The 15,240-nt window shown below is 43.3% G+C and overlaps 1 protein-coding gene across 1 annotated transcript in view; it reads left to right on the forward strand.

Annotated features, from left to right (window-relative positions):
* PLCH1 (phospholipase C eta 1) overlaps positions 1-15,240 on the forward strand; it is a 97,125-nt gene that overhangs the window by 51,698 nt on the left and 30,187 nt on the right. Inside the window, exons 10-13 of the mRNA XM_015425539.1 lie at positions 615-776; positions 9,324-9,392; positions 13,516-13,610; positions 14,477-14,574. Coding sequence (XP_015281025.1) covers positions 615-776; positions 9,324-9,392; positions 13,516-13,610; positions 14,477-14,574 — 424 coding nt within the window. The remainder of the gene's footprint in view (positions 1-614; positions 777-9,323; positions 9,393-13,515; positions 13,611-14,476; positions 14,575-15,240) is intronic.

Consider the following 15,240-nt stretch of genomic DNA (forward strand, 5'->3'; position numbering starts at 1 on the left):
CAGCAAGTGTGTGTTTTTGAAGTAATTATTATTAGAATTCCTTACTAAATAGTATCGCATCCTTTACATTGGTGTCTGACTTGACATCTTGTTTTGTGTGTGGAGTTCTCAGGTCCATCTATTTGGCTTTGGCAACTGGCCGGGAGACTTGATGGAACCTAGTATCAGTAATATAGGCATCCTGGGAAGTCCAAGCCCCTTTTCATTCGTGCAACAAGCCTTTCTGCTTCTTGCCTTCTCCAATGCCTCTCCTGAGAGCTTGGGTGGTGGTGGTCATCCAGAATGGTCTGAGATATTGTATGGGGAGACGTTACCGGGAGGAAGTTGGTGAAAATCGGAGAAAATCTTTCCTTCCACTTCTGTAGTGTGTAAATGGAAGTCTCATTCTGCTTGTACAAGAGGTACTCTGCATCTAAGCTAGTACTGTGTGTCTAAGGGAATCACCAAATTTATAAGGGGGATGACTGAATCTTAATACTTCTGTTGCTAACTCAGGAATTCCAAAGGAGCCTGTTGGGAGAATCAAGAGTACTTGGGCAGAAACAACTGTCCTGCATGGTTTGCTGTTTTAAAGTCACTCAACATTTGCATTGGGAATGTCTAATGTGTTTCAGAGTAATGGCACTACTGAATACCAAATGGAATCTTTTATAAGGAAGAAACTCGAATCCTTGATAAAGGAGTCTCAGATTCGGGATAAAGAAGATCCTGACAGCTTCACTGTGAGGGCACTGTTAAAAGCAACCCATGAGGGCCTAAATGTAAACTTGAAACAGGTGAGATTTCCCCCCAGTCTATTTCAAGTCCAGCATTACTGAGAACTGAGGTGGGATTGACATTTATTGCCAATTTGTTTTTTCTTGATTTATGTCCATGCTGCACTCGCACTAGATTAAAAAACAAGTGAAATTTGCGAAATGGCTCACAAAAGCAACCATTTAATTGAGATTACCTTTTTTTGTATAGGGAAGCAGCACATATTTGTGTTTACTGAAAAAATTTAGATGTTCTGGAAGTAGAGGGTTTTTAAAGACATTGTGTTTGTTTATTTTGGAATCTAAAACTACAGAAAACTCAATCTAAAACTACAGAAAACTCATGAAGATTCATGTCTCCTAAGGGTTTTAAGAAAAATGGTTTGCAGAATGGGGATCAAATATCATTGGTAGTTGAATATATTTGTTGGATACTGATATGTTAAATTGCTTAGTTCAGATGCCATGGCAGACTACACTATTTAGAGCTTAACCAGAATTCAGCATAACGTCTGGACTTGGCTCCTCATGGTTTGAGATTGGTTTGATGTGAGCTTGATTATCATGGCTTGGATTCTATATGTTGCTTCCACTGTACTTTTTTGCAAGGGGTGGTGTTGCTCTATGGGGAACACCCTTCTGTTGCTCAGCTCTTTCACTTGTGCAAAATCAGCATCTCTCAATCACAAGAAAAATACTGCCAGAGGAACTGTCAAGCTCATGGCTTGTCCCGACCAACTTGGCTAGCTGTTCTTAATTGCTGATATTCCATTTCTAGAGGCGGGAATGCTGTTTATTCACTTTTTCATTCTTTTAGGTTCTTATAGCACACTTTTCTTCCCAGTGGGGATCCAAAGTAGTTTACAACATCATTTTCCCTTCCCTCCATTTTATCCTTGCAAACTTTATCCTGTGAGGTAAGTTAGGCTGAGACAGTGATTGGCCTGAGTTCACTGTGATGGATGGCAAAGGTCCTGCCCCTATCTGTCAGTCACGAATCCCCCCTGTATTTCTGTTTTGTGTGTGTGTGGAGTGGGTAACAGCCAATCAGGGCCCCTGGATGGCTGAAGGAGACAGATGGGAGCAAGGAGAGAGAGGGAAAAATATATTTATTTTATTTTATTCATTTGATTTCTACCCCGCCCTCCCCGCAAGCAGGCTCAGGGCAGGGAGCTCTTGTCAGCTCTTGTCAGGCAGGGTCTGAGCAATCACAGAAAGAGAGTTCCTGTCTCAGAACCTGGTTTTGAGAGCAAGCAGGTGAAAAACAGTGAATGTTTGCAAATGGGGTTGTGCTCCAGAGGAGTTGGTGGAAAGGAATCCTTAAACAGGAAAATGTGTATGTCTCAGAGCCTGGTTTTTGAGAGAAAGCAGCCCAAATAAGAGACAGTGCTCTTTCAGAGACATAGCAGGTTAAGTTATTGGAATTTCCAGAAGGAGCTCACACCTATTCCTAAAGTTGGGGAAAGTCTAAGGATTCACCTGTGGTATCAAAGCTTGGCTGATAGCTGCTCTCTGCATCCCTGCCTTGTTAACTGTAACATCATGAACACACATGTACACATGAAGCTGCCTTTTACCAAATCAGACCATCGGTCCGTCAAAGTCAGTATTGTCTACTCAGACTGGCAGCAGCTCTCCAGGGTCTCAGGCAGAGAAGGATCTTTCACATCACCTACTACCTGATCCTCTTAACTGGAGACGCCGGGAATTGAACGTGAGACCTTCTGCATGCCATGCAGATGCTCTGCCACTGAGTTATGGCCCCACTTTGTGCGTCCAGCAAATGCTGTGTTAGACTTGTATATAGTTGCAAGCCTCTTTAATGATCAACCATATTCCAGCCAAGAAAGTTAATAAAAGTTGCTTTTTTCTCCCCCTGTTTACTTCAAGTCACGTAGTGTCTGTGTATAAGGTAGAGGTTGGGGTTATAAACTGGTCAAACTGCACAACACACTACCTTCTTTTAAATGGCATTTTAACCTCTGACCTTCACAGTCACCAAGCAAGCTTCCATGGCAGAGTGGGGATTTAAACCCAGGTCTCCCAAATCCTAATCTGAGGCTTTAACCACCACACTCTATAGAGAAGCGAATGCTGAGTGGAAGAAGAGTCACAAACTCATAAATGAAATGTTTGGGGAAAAAATCTGGGTCCTGTGTTTTGTGGTTTAATGGCATTCTTGGAAACTTTTTCACTCAGTTCATTGCTACAGGCTGCAGTTGCAATCTTCAGCTCTACTCCGTTTCCTGTGGGTATATTGCTGAACAAAATCTTGTCGCTGACGGTAAAATCATTCTAGGTGTTCACCACTACCTTTTCTGCCTGAGTATTTGAAGCATCCTAGGTTGAGAAAGCCAACCCACGTGAGACACACAAACAGGGTTTTTTATCAAGATGGGTAGCTGTGTTAGTCTGTCTGTAGTGGTAGAAAAGAGCAAGAGTCCAGTAGCATCTTAAAGACTAACAAGATTTGTGGCAGGTCACTGCTCACTTCTTCAGATACTTCAGGACTGCATGGGAGGGACATTATAGCAGCAGGTGGAGGTTCAAGTCCTTTAGTGCTGGCCGGTACTTCAAGAGCACATGCACCAGGAAACCCAGATGTGCCACCAATGCTGCAGCAAATGACCTGTGTGCCCCAGAAGCAGCCACTACCACTGTGAAACCTGCCACAGCAGCAGATCCTGAACTAACAGCAGCCAGAGCTGTGTGAGCTGGGACATCAGCAGTACCTTCAGCATCTGTCCAGGGAAGTTCCTGATGAATGTTGTCCAACAGACCATGCTTCACAAAAATAGGCTCTTGAGGGATGCAAAACTGACTGGGTCATGAATGAACTGCTGAAATGAGTTCGGAGAGGAAAGGCTCTGTTTCTTTTTGGGTTTGCCCTTAGAAGTGTAGCACTCATGTGTTGAGCTGGACCCAGTGTTTCCTGTCTTCAGCACTAGCACAGGATTCCCAAGAGAATGTTGCTGTAGACCAGAGGCATCGAACTCATTTGTTATGAGGGCCGGATCTGACATAAATGAGACATTGTCAGGCTGGCCATGTAATTGTCAGGTAGCAGAGATAAAAACTTTATAAAGGACACAGAGAAACACAATTAAAGATATTTTACCAATTTATGGGTAAGCATCAAGTTGGTGTGCTGCTGGTAAGCATCAACTTGGTGTGTCCTCACCGCAAGGCCTCAGCTGCAGAGGAAAACCCACTGGAGAGCCAGCAGTGCAGCACTGGGCTGATGCCCCTGAGCTGCCTGCAGTGGGGAGCAAACCCTTTCCCCGGCTCGCTCTCATAATCAGTGCTCTGAGCCTTTTGGCCCAGGCGAAAACATGAAATGGCTGGGCATTGTGAGCTTCTTCCCCTCCCCCTCCCCCCTCAGGTTGTTTGTTTGTTTGTTTGTTTCACTAGATTGCCATTCACTAGACTGCCAAGGCAAGCTCAGGGTGGCTTAGAGTGGCAGTGACTCTCCAGGGTCTCATAAGCCACAGCCTGGTTCTTTTACCTGGAGGTGCCAAGGATAGAAACTGGGACTCTCTGCATGTCAAGCAGAGGTTCTTCAACTGAGGCACAACCCCTCTCCCCCATTCTAAATTCAGCACAAACAAGCCCAGCAAACCCCCCCCCCCCCCACACATACCCACTGTAGCAAGGCGAAGCAGGGAGGAAGCGAGGGAAGGCAGAGCTAGTTCCCCCCCCCCCAGAGCCAAGGCAGAAGGAGCCCAGCAAAAAAAGAAAAGAAAAGAAAGACACACCCACTGTAGCAAGGCAAAGCACAGAGGAGGGGAGCGGGAGGGGGAGCCAGTTGCACTCAGCAGAGCAAAAACATGAGTCCAGGGGGAAAAAAAGGAAACACACATACCCACTGTAGCAAGGTGAAGCAGGGAGGAAGTGAGGAGGCAGAGGCAGTTGCACCCAAGAGAGCCAAAACAGAAGGAGCACAGCAAAAACAAAAAAATAAAAAGGCTGTAGGAAGGCAAAGCACGGAGGAGGCGAGGGGGTGGTGGAGCCAGTTGTACTTAGTGGAACACTCTTGTAACACCCAGAAAGAAGCTCCTAAATCACCCTCCTACTTTCTGCGTTTGTGCTGTTAAGATCTTCAGTGCCAAAGTAGACCCATAGCATCGTAGATTCTAATATGTTTACTATAGGATTAGAATGTTTTTTTCTTTCTTTAAATAAGTACATTTATAATAGTGGGATCATCAGCCACTATGTACAGATTTTTTAAAAGACCCCACATATTAAAGAACCATTATTAGACATGTATGTGTTGTCAAGTCACAACTGATTTACAGTGACCCCAGCAAGGGAGCTTTCCAGGGAAGTCAGAAGCAGAGGGTGGTTTGCCATTGCCTTCCTCTGCAGAGTCTTTCTTGGTGGTCTCCCATCGAAGTACCAACCCTGCTTACCCCCCTGAGATCTGACAAGATCAGGCTATACCATGCCACCTCCCATCCCTAAAGAATCATTATCAAGACAAGAAAAGGTTATTAGAGATCAGATGGTTATGGGAAGTTGTTCCAAAAGGAATTTGGGTGCCTCAAGTGGTTAAGATGCTGAACTGCAGGCTGTGGAAGGTCGGTAGTTCAGCAGTTCGAGACCCGAGTGTGCCGCATGACAAAGTGAGCTCCTGTCTCTAGTTCCAGCTCCTGCCAACCTAGCAGTTCGAAAGCAAGAAATTGCAAGTAGATAAATAGGTACCACTTCAGTGGGAAGGTAACAGCGTTCCGTGCGCCTTGGTATTTAGTCATGCCGGCCACATGACCATGGAAATGTCTTCGGACAGCGCTGGCTCTTTGGCTTTGAAACAGAGATGAGCACCGCAACCTTACAGTCGGATTCGACTGGCTTTCGAGCAAGGGAACCTTTACCTTTACCTTTGGAAAGTCACATGCAATCCACAGTTTTTCTTTAGAGACACTTTTATAAGTGTCTCTTAAATATTTGATTTTCCTATAAAAATTCTAAGTAATCTCAGGGAAGATTTTACTAATATCCTGCAGGGATAGATTAAAAATAGTTCAGCATAGCTTGTGCTGGATGTAAAAAATACAGTGTGCGGTTTCTTCCAGCTTTTGAAATGGTACTGTTATCTTCTCTTCTGTGATGTCAGTAGCTAACATTTGGGGGTTTTGCCCCGAGAGTTCTGTTCAAAGGTAACTTTTCAATAAAGAAAACTTTAGCTGAACACCTGCTGCCTGCCTTGCCTCTGTTTCTTCTATGCCTTCTCACATCATGGGGTGTTTTACTTTTCAAGCAACCAAGTTGTTGTTCCGAACCAGGTTTATTTATGTATTCCACAATGTATCTCTTCCCAGGATAGGAGTCTTTGTTCCATTGCTCATGATTTATACTGACCCCCACCCACCCCAAAAAGAACAGAGCATTTCTCTGTTTGCTTCCACTGGTTATAAGTGGAAAGAACCCATGGTTTGAGAAATCATGGAATGAGGATTGACATGTAGATGAAGCTCCCAATGCTACACTGCTGTTTTGTAAAGCAGTCCAGTAGAAATCTCCAAAGAAGAGGAAGGCATATAATGCTGTGATCAAGCTTTGCTAGTGAGTAAGGTTGTGATTTGCTGGCCAGTGGGATCCGGCAATGCATGCTAGATATTGAACTGCTCAGCTGAAGTCCAGTAGGAAGTGAACAAGTTGAAACATGACATACAGTGGGAGCAGAGCTGTGCTTGATAGCCTAAACCACGGCTGCCTGTACATTTAGACACTCAAACCATGGTTTGCATCCCAAACTATGCTTATCTCAAACTGTGTTTTGGCATGACATCTGAACTTACCACTGAGCAGTTTTTCATATGTTTCTTTTTCATGTTTCAATACTTTTCTTGTCAGTTATGCCATAAGACCCATTCTCAGCTACTTTGTGGTGTATAGGACCACCTTCTCCCAAATTAGCTTTCCCATTCACTAAGGTCCATCATCTGAGGCTCTGTTTTATGCCCTCTTCCCTTTGGAAGTTAGGTGGGTGCTGGGCAGGTGGGTTTTTTTGTAATGCCCTAATTATAGAACTGTCCCCCCAAATATTTTCCCAGTCAGGTGCTTACTCTTTTATCTTAGTTGCGGCATCTGAGTTTTCTAACTAAACAAATAAAGGTAAGAAAGTGAAAGGAGAGAAAAGGAATCTTTTAAATGCTTATTTGAAATTAATTTATGTATAAATAAATAAATGTAAATCATGGTGTACAAAACTTTTTGCATGTCACCACCAGTTTCTAAGTTACTTGTAAGCTACACAAAAATAGTCATTGCTTCTCAGAAATCTCAACCCTAGAAGTATCTCAAGACCTTGCAGTTCTCAGTCCCTCACAGTATGGAAGAAGTCAAAGGTGATTTTTCTACCATGCAACTAATTCTTCAATAAACATCTGGTGAACTAGGCAATAACCTACATGTGCTCATGTTCTCTAAACAGTTTAAAAGGCTCCATTCTGAAATCTTAATATTTTCTATGAAGACCAATGTGGCCATGCTTTGGATGATTAACATCTGAGAGAAGCTGAAACTCAGTGTCCTGTCCTTGACCTCTTTGACATGGAGGAAATTTTGCATATAAACAAATGCTTCAAAGGAATAATACTTTGTTCCATGGGGCAGAGCTTGCTCAAGAAAGCGATTTCTCCCCTGCACGCAGCTATTGGAATGGGCCTATATATGCTTGCTCCTTCAAGCAGGCATTCATGATGCTATTACTCTCCTGTGAATGCCTCTGTTTATTTACATGTGCTTCATACAGCACATTTGAGTTCTTTCTGCATATTATGTTCCCTTGAATTTAAATGCAGAGACCCAATTCAGACATTTCAAAGAAACCGAGAGAGGAAGGTATGATTGACTTGAATACCTTTCCCTGTTCTTCGAGATCCCATCTGTAGTGGGCTGTATGTGGAAAGCACCCATCTTCAAGAGATGTCATTCCCCAGTATATTTTCTTAAACCTGACCTGAAAAATAAATATCTGAAAACGTTGGTTAGAATTTGTCAAGCTTGACTAAGCCCAGAACCAAGGAGGCAAAGTCTCTTGTTCTTCACAAAACAAAAACTAATGGAAATACATTTCAGCCACAGGCTGCATATTGCATAACGAGAAGGACTTTGTGCTGCGAATAGCTGAGGGAATATTTTTTTCTGGTGCCTTTTCGGCTCTGCAGACAGTTGAAGGGATGTGATGTTCTGACAGCAACACTAGATCCTGCCACAGATCATCAAACTGATGACCCAGGGGATCATTCTTATCATGAATCTCAGGTGGCCCAACAAACATTGCACCTGTCTCCGTGGCTATAGGCTTTTAAATCCCCATTTATTTTAAGGGTTTTGAGACTGCGAGGGCTGATATGTTTGTCCATGTGGATAGCTTCCTTTTGATTCTGATGCAGAGTCATGTTCCTGTATTTTCGTTCCTTTTCCTTATTGGGGTACCACAAGCCTGCAGTAAATTATTACACACAGATAACTTTCTTCATTGGAACCACACAAGAGTCCTTGCCTGTGTGATACTGCAGGGGTAGCATATGCTTCATTATGTGGTAAGAACAGAAGAGACTATTGTACCAGGCACAAGCCTGCCAGTAACTGCCTGTAAAATGCAGCATGTTTCTTTGGCTGCGTCACTCACAAAAACATCAGGGAAACACCAGGGAAACTAATTCATTATGAAAGCCTAATGTAATCAAGTGCCTACACTCACATGTGTATATGACACACACATTGATATTTTATTTTTAAAAAAATATTTTGAATTTGTTATTGCTGGTTATTGTAATGGTTGTGGGTGGGTTTTTTTTAATGATGTCTTTGTTCTGTAGTTGTTACCGACCTTGGGTCCTGGTTTTCTGGGAGAAATGTGGGTCTATAAATGAAGTGTACTTTATTGTTTGTCTCAGTAATTGTTGACACTAGTAGAAAAAGTGTCTAGAAATCAGAAATAATGGATTGGATCCCACAGGCCAATTCTACTAGCAGTGATGCTTTCCTCCATTGTATGGAGACTTCCCTTGATGGAAGTGGTTGTTCTGCTGGTGGGAACTTAAATGGGCAGAGACCCTCTACTGCTACAGAGGCACCATTTCAGGTACTCTGATCCTGTATCATTAATATTGTTATCTTGACACCATTTACACCCTGACGAGGATAACCCAGACTATCTGGATCTCATAAGATCTTGGAAGCTAAGCAGGGTTCAGCCCTGGTCAGTATTTGGATGGGAGACCACCAGGGCATTACCAAGGTTGTAGCACAGCAGGCAATGGCAAACCACCTCTGAACATCTCTTGCCTTGAAAACTCCATGGGGTTACCATGAATTGGCTGTGACTTGACTGCAAAAAACACCCCCCATAGCAAACATCCCCCCCCACCATTTATACAGTGCATACATCCCATTTATTTCAACTGGCTTTGCCTTCAACATGTGTTTTCTGCCTAGCTGTGCATCATAAAAAGTCTAATGTTTCATACAGTGAAGAATGACATGGAAAATAAATGTGTTTACTAAAAACTGTTCTTAATTCCTAAGGTGTGTTCATTATTAGTTTTGTGTCCCCAGAATTCAGATATGAAAGACACAAACAAGAAGTCACATAGTAAACTAATGAGCAACTTTGGTAAACATAAGGTAAGTGAAGCTAGAACTCTTAATGCATTATTTGAATGGTTTTGATACATAACCAATCCTAGGAAGAAACTACAGAAAATCTGAAGCTTCAAACAAATGATGAGTTGTTCCACTGTGGTGATAGTTACGTGTGTGAATAGTTTAAAATACTAGACTCCCTTCTTCTTTTTTTGCAGGATAGAGGTCCTCTATGTTACTTTCCCAGAAATCCCAGTGTGCCAGTCGGGGCTGATGTGAATATTTAATTATTTTCACTCCACTGCCGAGGCAAAAAGCACATGTTGCTGACCGCTGTCCCAACTAGGCAGCAAATTCAACAATACGTCAGTGTCATCTGCCTTTCACAATACACTTAGAGAGATGGCTGCATATTATTCCGTGAATTTACTTTTTAATGGGGGGGGTACAATATGCAAGTAATCCTATTATGGATAAGAACATAAGAGAAGCCAATGTTGGATCAGGCCAATGGCCCATCTAGTCCAACGCTGTGTCACACAGTGGCCAGAAGTATTAGGTGCCATCAGGAGGTCCAACAGTGGGGCCAGGACACTAGAAGCCCTCCAACTGTTGCCCCCCCCCAAGCACCAAGAATACAGTGCATCACTTGTCCCAGACTGAGAGTTCCTCTCTATACTTTGTGGCTAATAGCCAATGATGGACCTCTGCTCCATATGTTTATCTAATTCCCTCCTGAAGCCGTCCATGCTTGTGGCTGCCACCATCTCCTGTGGCAGTGAATTCCATATGTTAATCACTCTTTGGATAATAATTTGCATGTGATGATGCATACTTTGGAGGGCCATAGCCCAGAAGCAGGACACATGCTTTATATATGCAGAGCCCCCGGTCCAGTTCCTGGCACCTCCAGCAGAAGGGACTCAGGAAGTATGTGTAAGGGAAGAGTTATTTCTTTATGAGGCCCTGGAGAGCAGCTGCCCATCAAAGTAGGCAACACTGAGCTAGATGGAACAGTGTTTGGACTTAATGTAAGACGGCTCGGGAGAAAAGTGGAATATAAATATTTTAAATAAATCATTTAAATGAGAAAGCTTAGTACAGTCATATGACTCACAGTGCTACAATAGTGTTATTTGTTTTCTCAAACAAACACATAGCAGGTCAGAAATATCTACAAAAAATATCTACAATTGCCAAGGGTTAGATTTAGTACATACAAGAAAGGGGACCCGCGATAGTCGCAGGGGGGTGGGTAGAAGAGCTCCACACAGAGGAGGAGGAGGAAGCAGCAGCAGCAGTTAAGCCTCCCCCCTGTCCCCAGACACCAGTGGCACGGCCTGAGTGGCTGCCAGCCACCAAGCCCGCCAATTCCCCCCTCCCCCCCCTTTCCCAGCGGCGAGGCCCAGAGGCCCGAGCAGCTCCCCGCCGCTGTGCCCACCGTTCCCCCCCCCCCCCCCCCCCGGCTCCAGCGGTCTCCTCTGCCGCTGCTGATCTCCCCCTCAACTCTGGAGGTCTGCTCCACTGCAACCGCAAATCTCCTCCTCCCCCCGGCTCCGGTGGTCTCCTCCCCCCCCGGCTCCGGTGATCTCCTCCACCACTCCTGTCGCCGCCGATCTCCTCTCCCACCCCTGCTCCTAAGTCGAGGCCTGAGCAACTTCCAACCAGCAGCCCGCACAGGGAATGCTCTTACTTTTTGGGGGGGATTTAAATATCCCCCCTATATTTTCCCCAAGTTTTCAGATTTTTCTGCACTCCTGGGGACTGCCCCAAGTGTGCAGGAAAATCTCCCTGCCCTCCAGGTGCCCCCGATGTGCGGATTTAGCTATCCGCACGCAGGGGGCAACTTTGGAATTTTTAGTACATATTGCAAAACTTGGTCTGACACTGTTTTGTCCCTTGATTTAGCTGCAGCATTTGTCCCTCCTTGGAGCAGTTTGACTTCAGATGGGGAAGCACCAATTGTGGTGATACACACAGCTCTTTCTCCGTGTTTTCAGTGTAAGCTCTTTTGACTAGCTGCTAGTAAACAGTTTCAACTGAGCAGTAACCAAGGATAAGAAACCAAAGGTAGCACAGAGCTGTGAGAAAAATACGGCTGTTACCAGTGGCAGCCGGCAGCACTAATAGAGCACTATAAGTGCTGCTAATTAACACCAATAATAAAGAAGACATTAGCACTACTAATAAAATGACATTCTCATTATGGTATGTTTGGGGCATGCTGGTTCTTCCAGATGGCCAGTTTTGGGTTTGTGTTTATTACTCTGTTTTTAATGTATTGTTTGTTCAGTAGCTAGACATTTTTGCACTGTGTTTTTCCTTTCTGTAAACAGTGGTTTTATTTACAAATGAAGTTTAACATTTCTTTTTGTGAGACTGATGTTCCACTATGGCTGCCCTGCACCACAAAAACTAATCTGGGCATACATTTAACAAGACAGAGGGAGAGAAGTCAAGGAAACTCTTGACTGTATTTGGATTGCTGTAATGGACTGGATTCCTGCCCCGCAATGTTCAGAGTAAATTAGAGTAGGTGGTAGGGGAAAGCCTGTGATCATTAAGCATGTTATAAGAGTATTTTAACAGAGGGTTTGGGGGTGGGCACTGGTTGGTAGGAGGGCTACAAACCAAATGTCTCTCCTTGGTCTTGCTAGTAGCAAGTGCTGACGGGATCCTTTCTGTTGGGGTGATGGGATGAAGCCAGAGAGGTAAACTATTAAGATCTAGCAAGTTTAGATCTGGGTCAATTCAGCATCCCATGGTAGAATAGAGGGCCTGTAAGACCTCTTCTGTCACAGTATCCAAGTTAAAGAAATAAATGTCTATAGATATACTCCTGAGGTGGGTCAAGCAGAGCCTGGCCTATTGTCTTAACAGTTAGGGGGAACTTAGTGGATACATCTATTCCTGGCCCTGTTCACACATTGTGTTCATGACTTGCCTGTCACTGTGTTCCCCAACTGCATTAACCGCTCTCTGCAGTTCCACCCTGTCATGGGCCTGCGTAGATTTGATTCAAGCTGACATATAACCACATCCAGGGAACTGTTAGGTTTTTAGTGGCTGCCCAACTGTGATTATAACTTTTTCATGTAATCTTTTGTCGGAGCTTTGGAACTCCCACTTTGCACAGGTCTTGTTCAGTTGGGGATATGTGAAGGAGAATTTATGTTTGAGGAGTTCTTCTTGTATGTGATCAGGCTGACTTAGAACTTTATAAATGCAAGCTGCAGACGCCTGATGTGCACACATTCGGTCATATGTAAAGTTCTCTGGCTTTCAAGGAATCATAAGGAAAATTAATGAGTTGTATTATTCATTCAGTTCACAGCTGAGTTCCACAAGTCTCTCTCAGCATTGCTAATGGGCACTAGTAGTACCAACTGAAATTCCCAACACACTGATGAGATAACCAACAATATATAGCAAGAGCCTTATTAGAGAAATCAGCCTGTGAAGTGACAGCCACTGACTATTTCGAAGGCTGCAAAATATTTTAAAAACACATTCACTTCAGTTAATTAGACCTGTCTCGCTTTCTTCATATTTGAAAGAAAAATAGAGTATTCTCCTTAATGATAGTGGCAGAAGGGTTTGAAGAGACAGCCCCATCCTTTAAAATACCTTGATTTTGCATGTGTCCAGCTATATCAGGGGTCCCCAACCTTTTGTCACCTGTGGGCAACTTTGGGATTCTGGCGCAGCATAACGGAAGCAACCATGAAGGGGCTGTCGCAGCTTACCTCCAGTCACACACTGAAGATCCTTGTGCTGTGGTAGCAGCTGCTGCCAAAGCAACATTTTTTTTAAAAAATCTGCACAGCCAATCAGAAGCCCTGCTGTGCAAAAACCCCACTTGACCTCACCCAATTTCTAAAAAGGTGTCAGTGTTAGATGCTCTTATTTATAGATAATGTTAGTGGGAAACGTGTCTTTCACTGTGTGCACACAGGTCTTCACTTGAGAATCTTAAAAAAAATGCTCTTGCATATTTTAATGACTTTCATAAGATGGCAAGAGCCGCTTTAGCCTCAAATCATGTAGAATGTCCACGTTTAATTCTTTGCATGTTGACTTAAGAGGCCGTGAAGGACAATAAGAGCGCTTCATTCATACAGAGAGGTATTCATAATATCGATGTGTTTTTTGGCTTCCCAAGCAGAAGGCAGTTAAACCAAGGTCCAAATCTCATAGCACATCTGATGATGAGGATTCTCAACAAAACTGCTCTGGAAGGGAATCCGGACAGCTGTGCAGGTTGGTATGCATAGCCCCTCCCTGGTCATCTCACTACTAAATACATATAATCATATTTATATCAGTGACACAGCTGCTTTTTCAGTGCTATGAAAGGAAAGCAGTCAGTAGCCAAAACTGTGGAGGAATAAACCCACTATCCCTTCCCCCTGCAGACCTTTTCCAAATCAGAACAACAAATGCCTGAAATTAATTAAAAAAAAAAACCCCTGGGAAGGTCCGGTGATGGCTGTCTTAATGTCTCACCTGTTTTAACCTTAAGTCTCTTGGGACATCAGATGCTGGAATTCATTTTGCTGGGGCAGTCATACTCCAGCAGACTTGTTAATGACCTTTATTTTCTGGACTGTAAGTAAAAATTGCTTTCAGAATAAACAGCACCACTGCTGGATTTTAGTTGTGGGTGAATGCAAGCCAAGTAAATAGTACCTCAAATCCTGTCTAAACTCATTACAGTAGTAAATATAATAAAGCAGATACAAAATTACTTTTCAGGCTGTCCCTTTCAGAAGTTTCTTGTGCACCTTCATTCAATAGTATAACTGATTTTTTTGTTCAGATGCTTCTGTTTCTAATGGACTGGTATAAATAGGATATGCATACGAAAGATATACAGGGTTAAAATGAATGTAGAGTCTTAGAAATGTTCTTTCTTTCTAGCTAGCCTATTTCTTTTCTTTTCTTATATTCTTTATAGAGTGCCCTCTAGTCAACTAATAACTATAGTTATATAAGAAAACACCCTCATGCTTGATAGTGGATTCTTCTGGGCTTTTTGACAGTAAGCCTGGTATAATAGAAGAAAGTAGCTTACCATCTTGTCTATTTCTAGGGAAATCAACCTTTTAAAATGTTTTTTTCATTAGGCTGGGTCGGCGGAGAAAAACGATGAAGCTGTGCCGCGATCTTTCTGATTTAGTGGTGTACACGAATTCTGTGGCAGCTCAAGACATTGTTGATGATGGTAAGGCATTACTTAAGTTTCTTTTCCTGATGGAATTATATCTATTTGTTCCTATGTGAGGGATATAAGCACTGGGAATTTCTCCGACAAAAGCAATTTTTTGATCGTTAGTTGTACAAAAGCATAGTGTTGCTGTTTGATCACTTCATTCATTCACTCTGGCTTGGCTGGCATCGGAGAAGTTCCCAGTGGTTTGCTCCCAAAGGCAGGAGTCTGCAAATCACTTACAATGATGAGTTCATTCTATAGTCATAGAGATGATAATGGAATATCAGCAAGTGTGCTCTGGAGTGAGTCGTCTGTGAACTGCAATCATATTGTCCTATTTTCAAACTCAAAATGATGGTCAAGGGCCATTTTGAGGTATTTCACACTATCTGCCACACTTGGTCCATCTGTAGACTGAAAACACAGACTGCATAGATTAGTAATATCTGCATCTGCCTGTATAAACCCATAGCCCGAGCTGCAGGAATCATGCATATGAGGTATACCGGTTGGTAGTGGAAAGTGTTGTTGTCCCAGCCAGTGTTCCCTCTAAGCTGAGTTAGTGTGAGCTAGCTCACAGTTTTTTAGCCTCCGGCTCACACATTTTTGTCTTGACTCAGGAAGGATGGCTCCAGAGCAAACTGATTTATGCAGTAGCCAAATCGCTGGCTCACAACT

The sequence above is a fragment of the Gekko japonicus genome, unplaced genomic scaffold, assembly GCF_001447785.1.
Source record: "Gekko japonicus isolate JY-2015 unplaced genomic scaffold, Gekko_japonicus_V1.1 scaffold702, whole genome shotgun sequence".
In the NCBI taxonomy this organism is placed as follows: Eukaryota; Metazoa; Chordata; class Lepidosauria; order Squamata; family Gekkonidae; genus Gekko; species Gekko japonicus.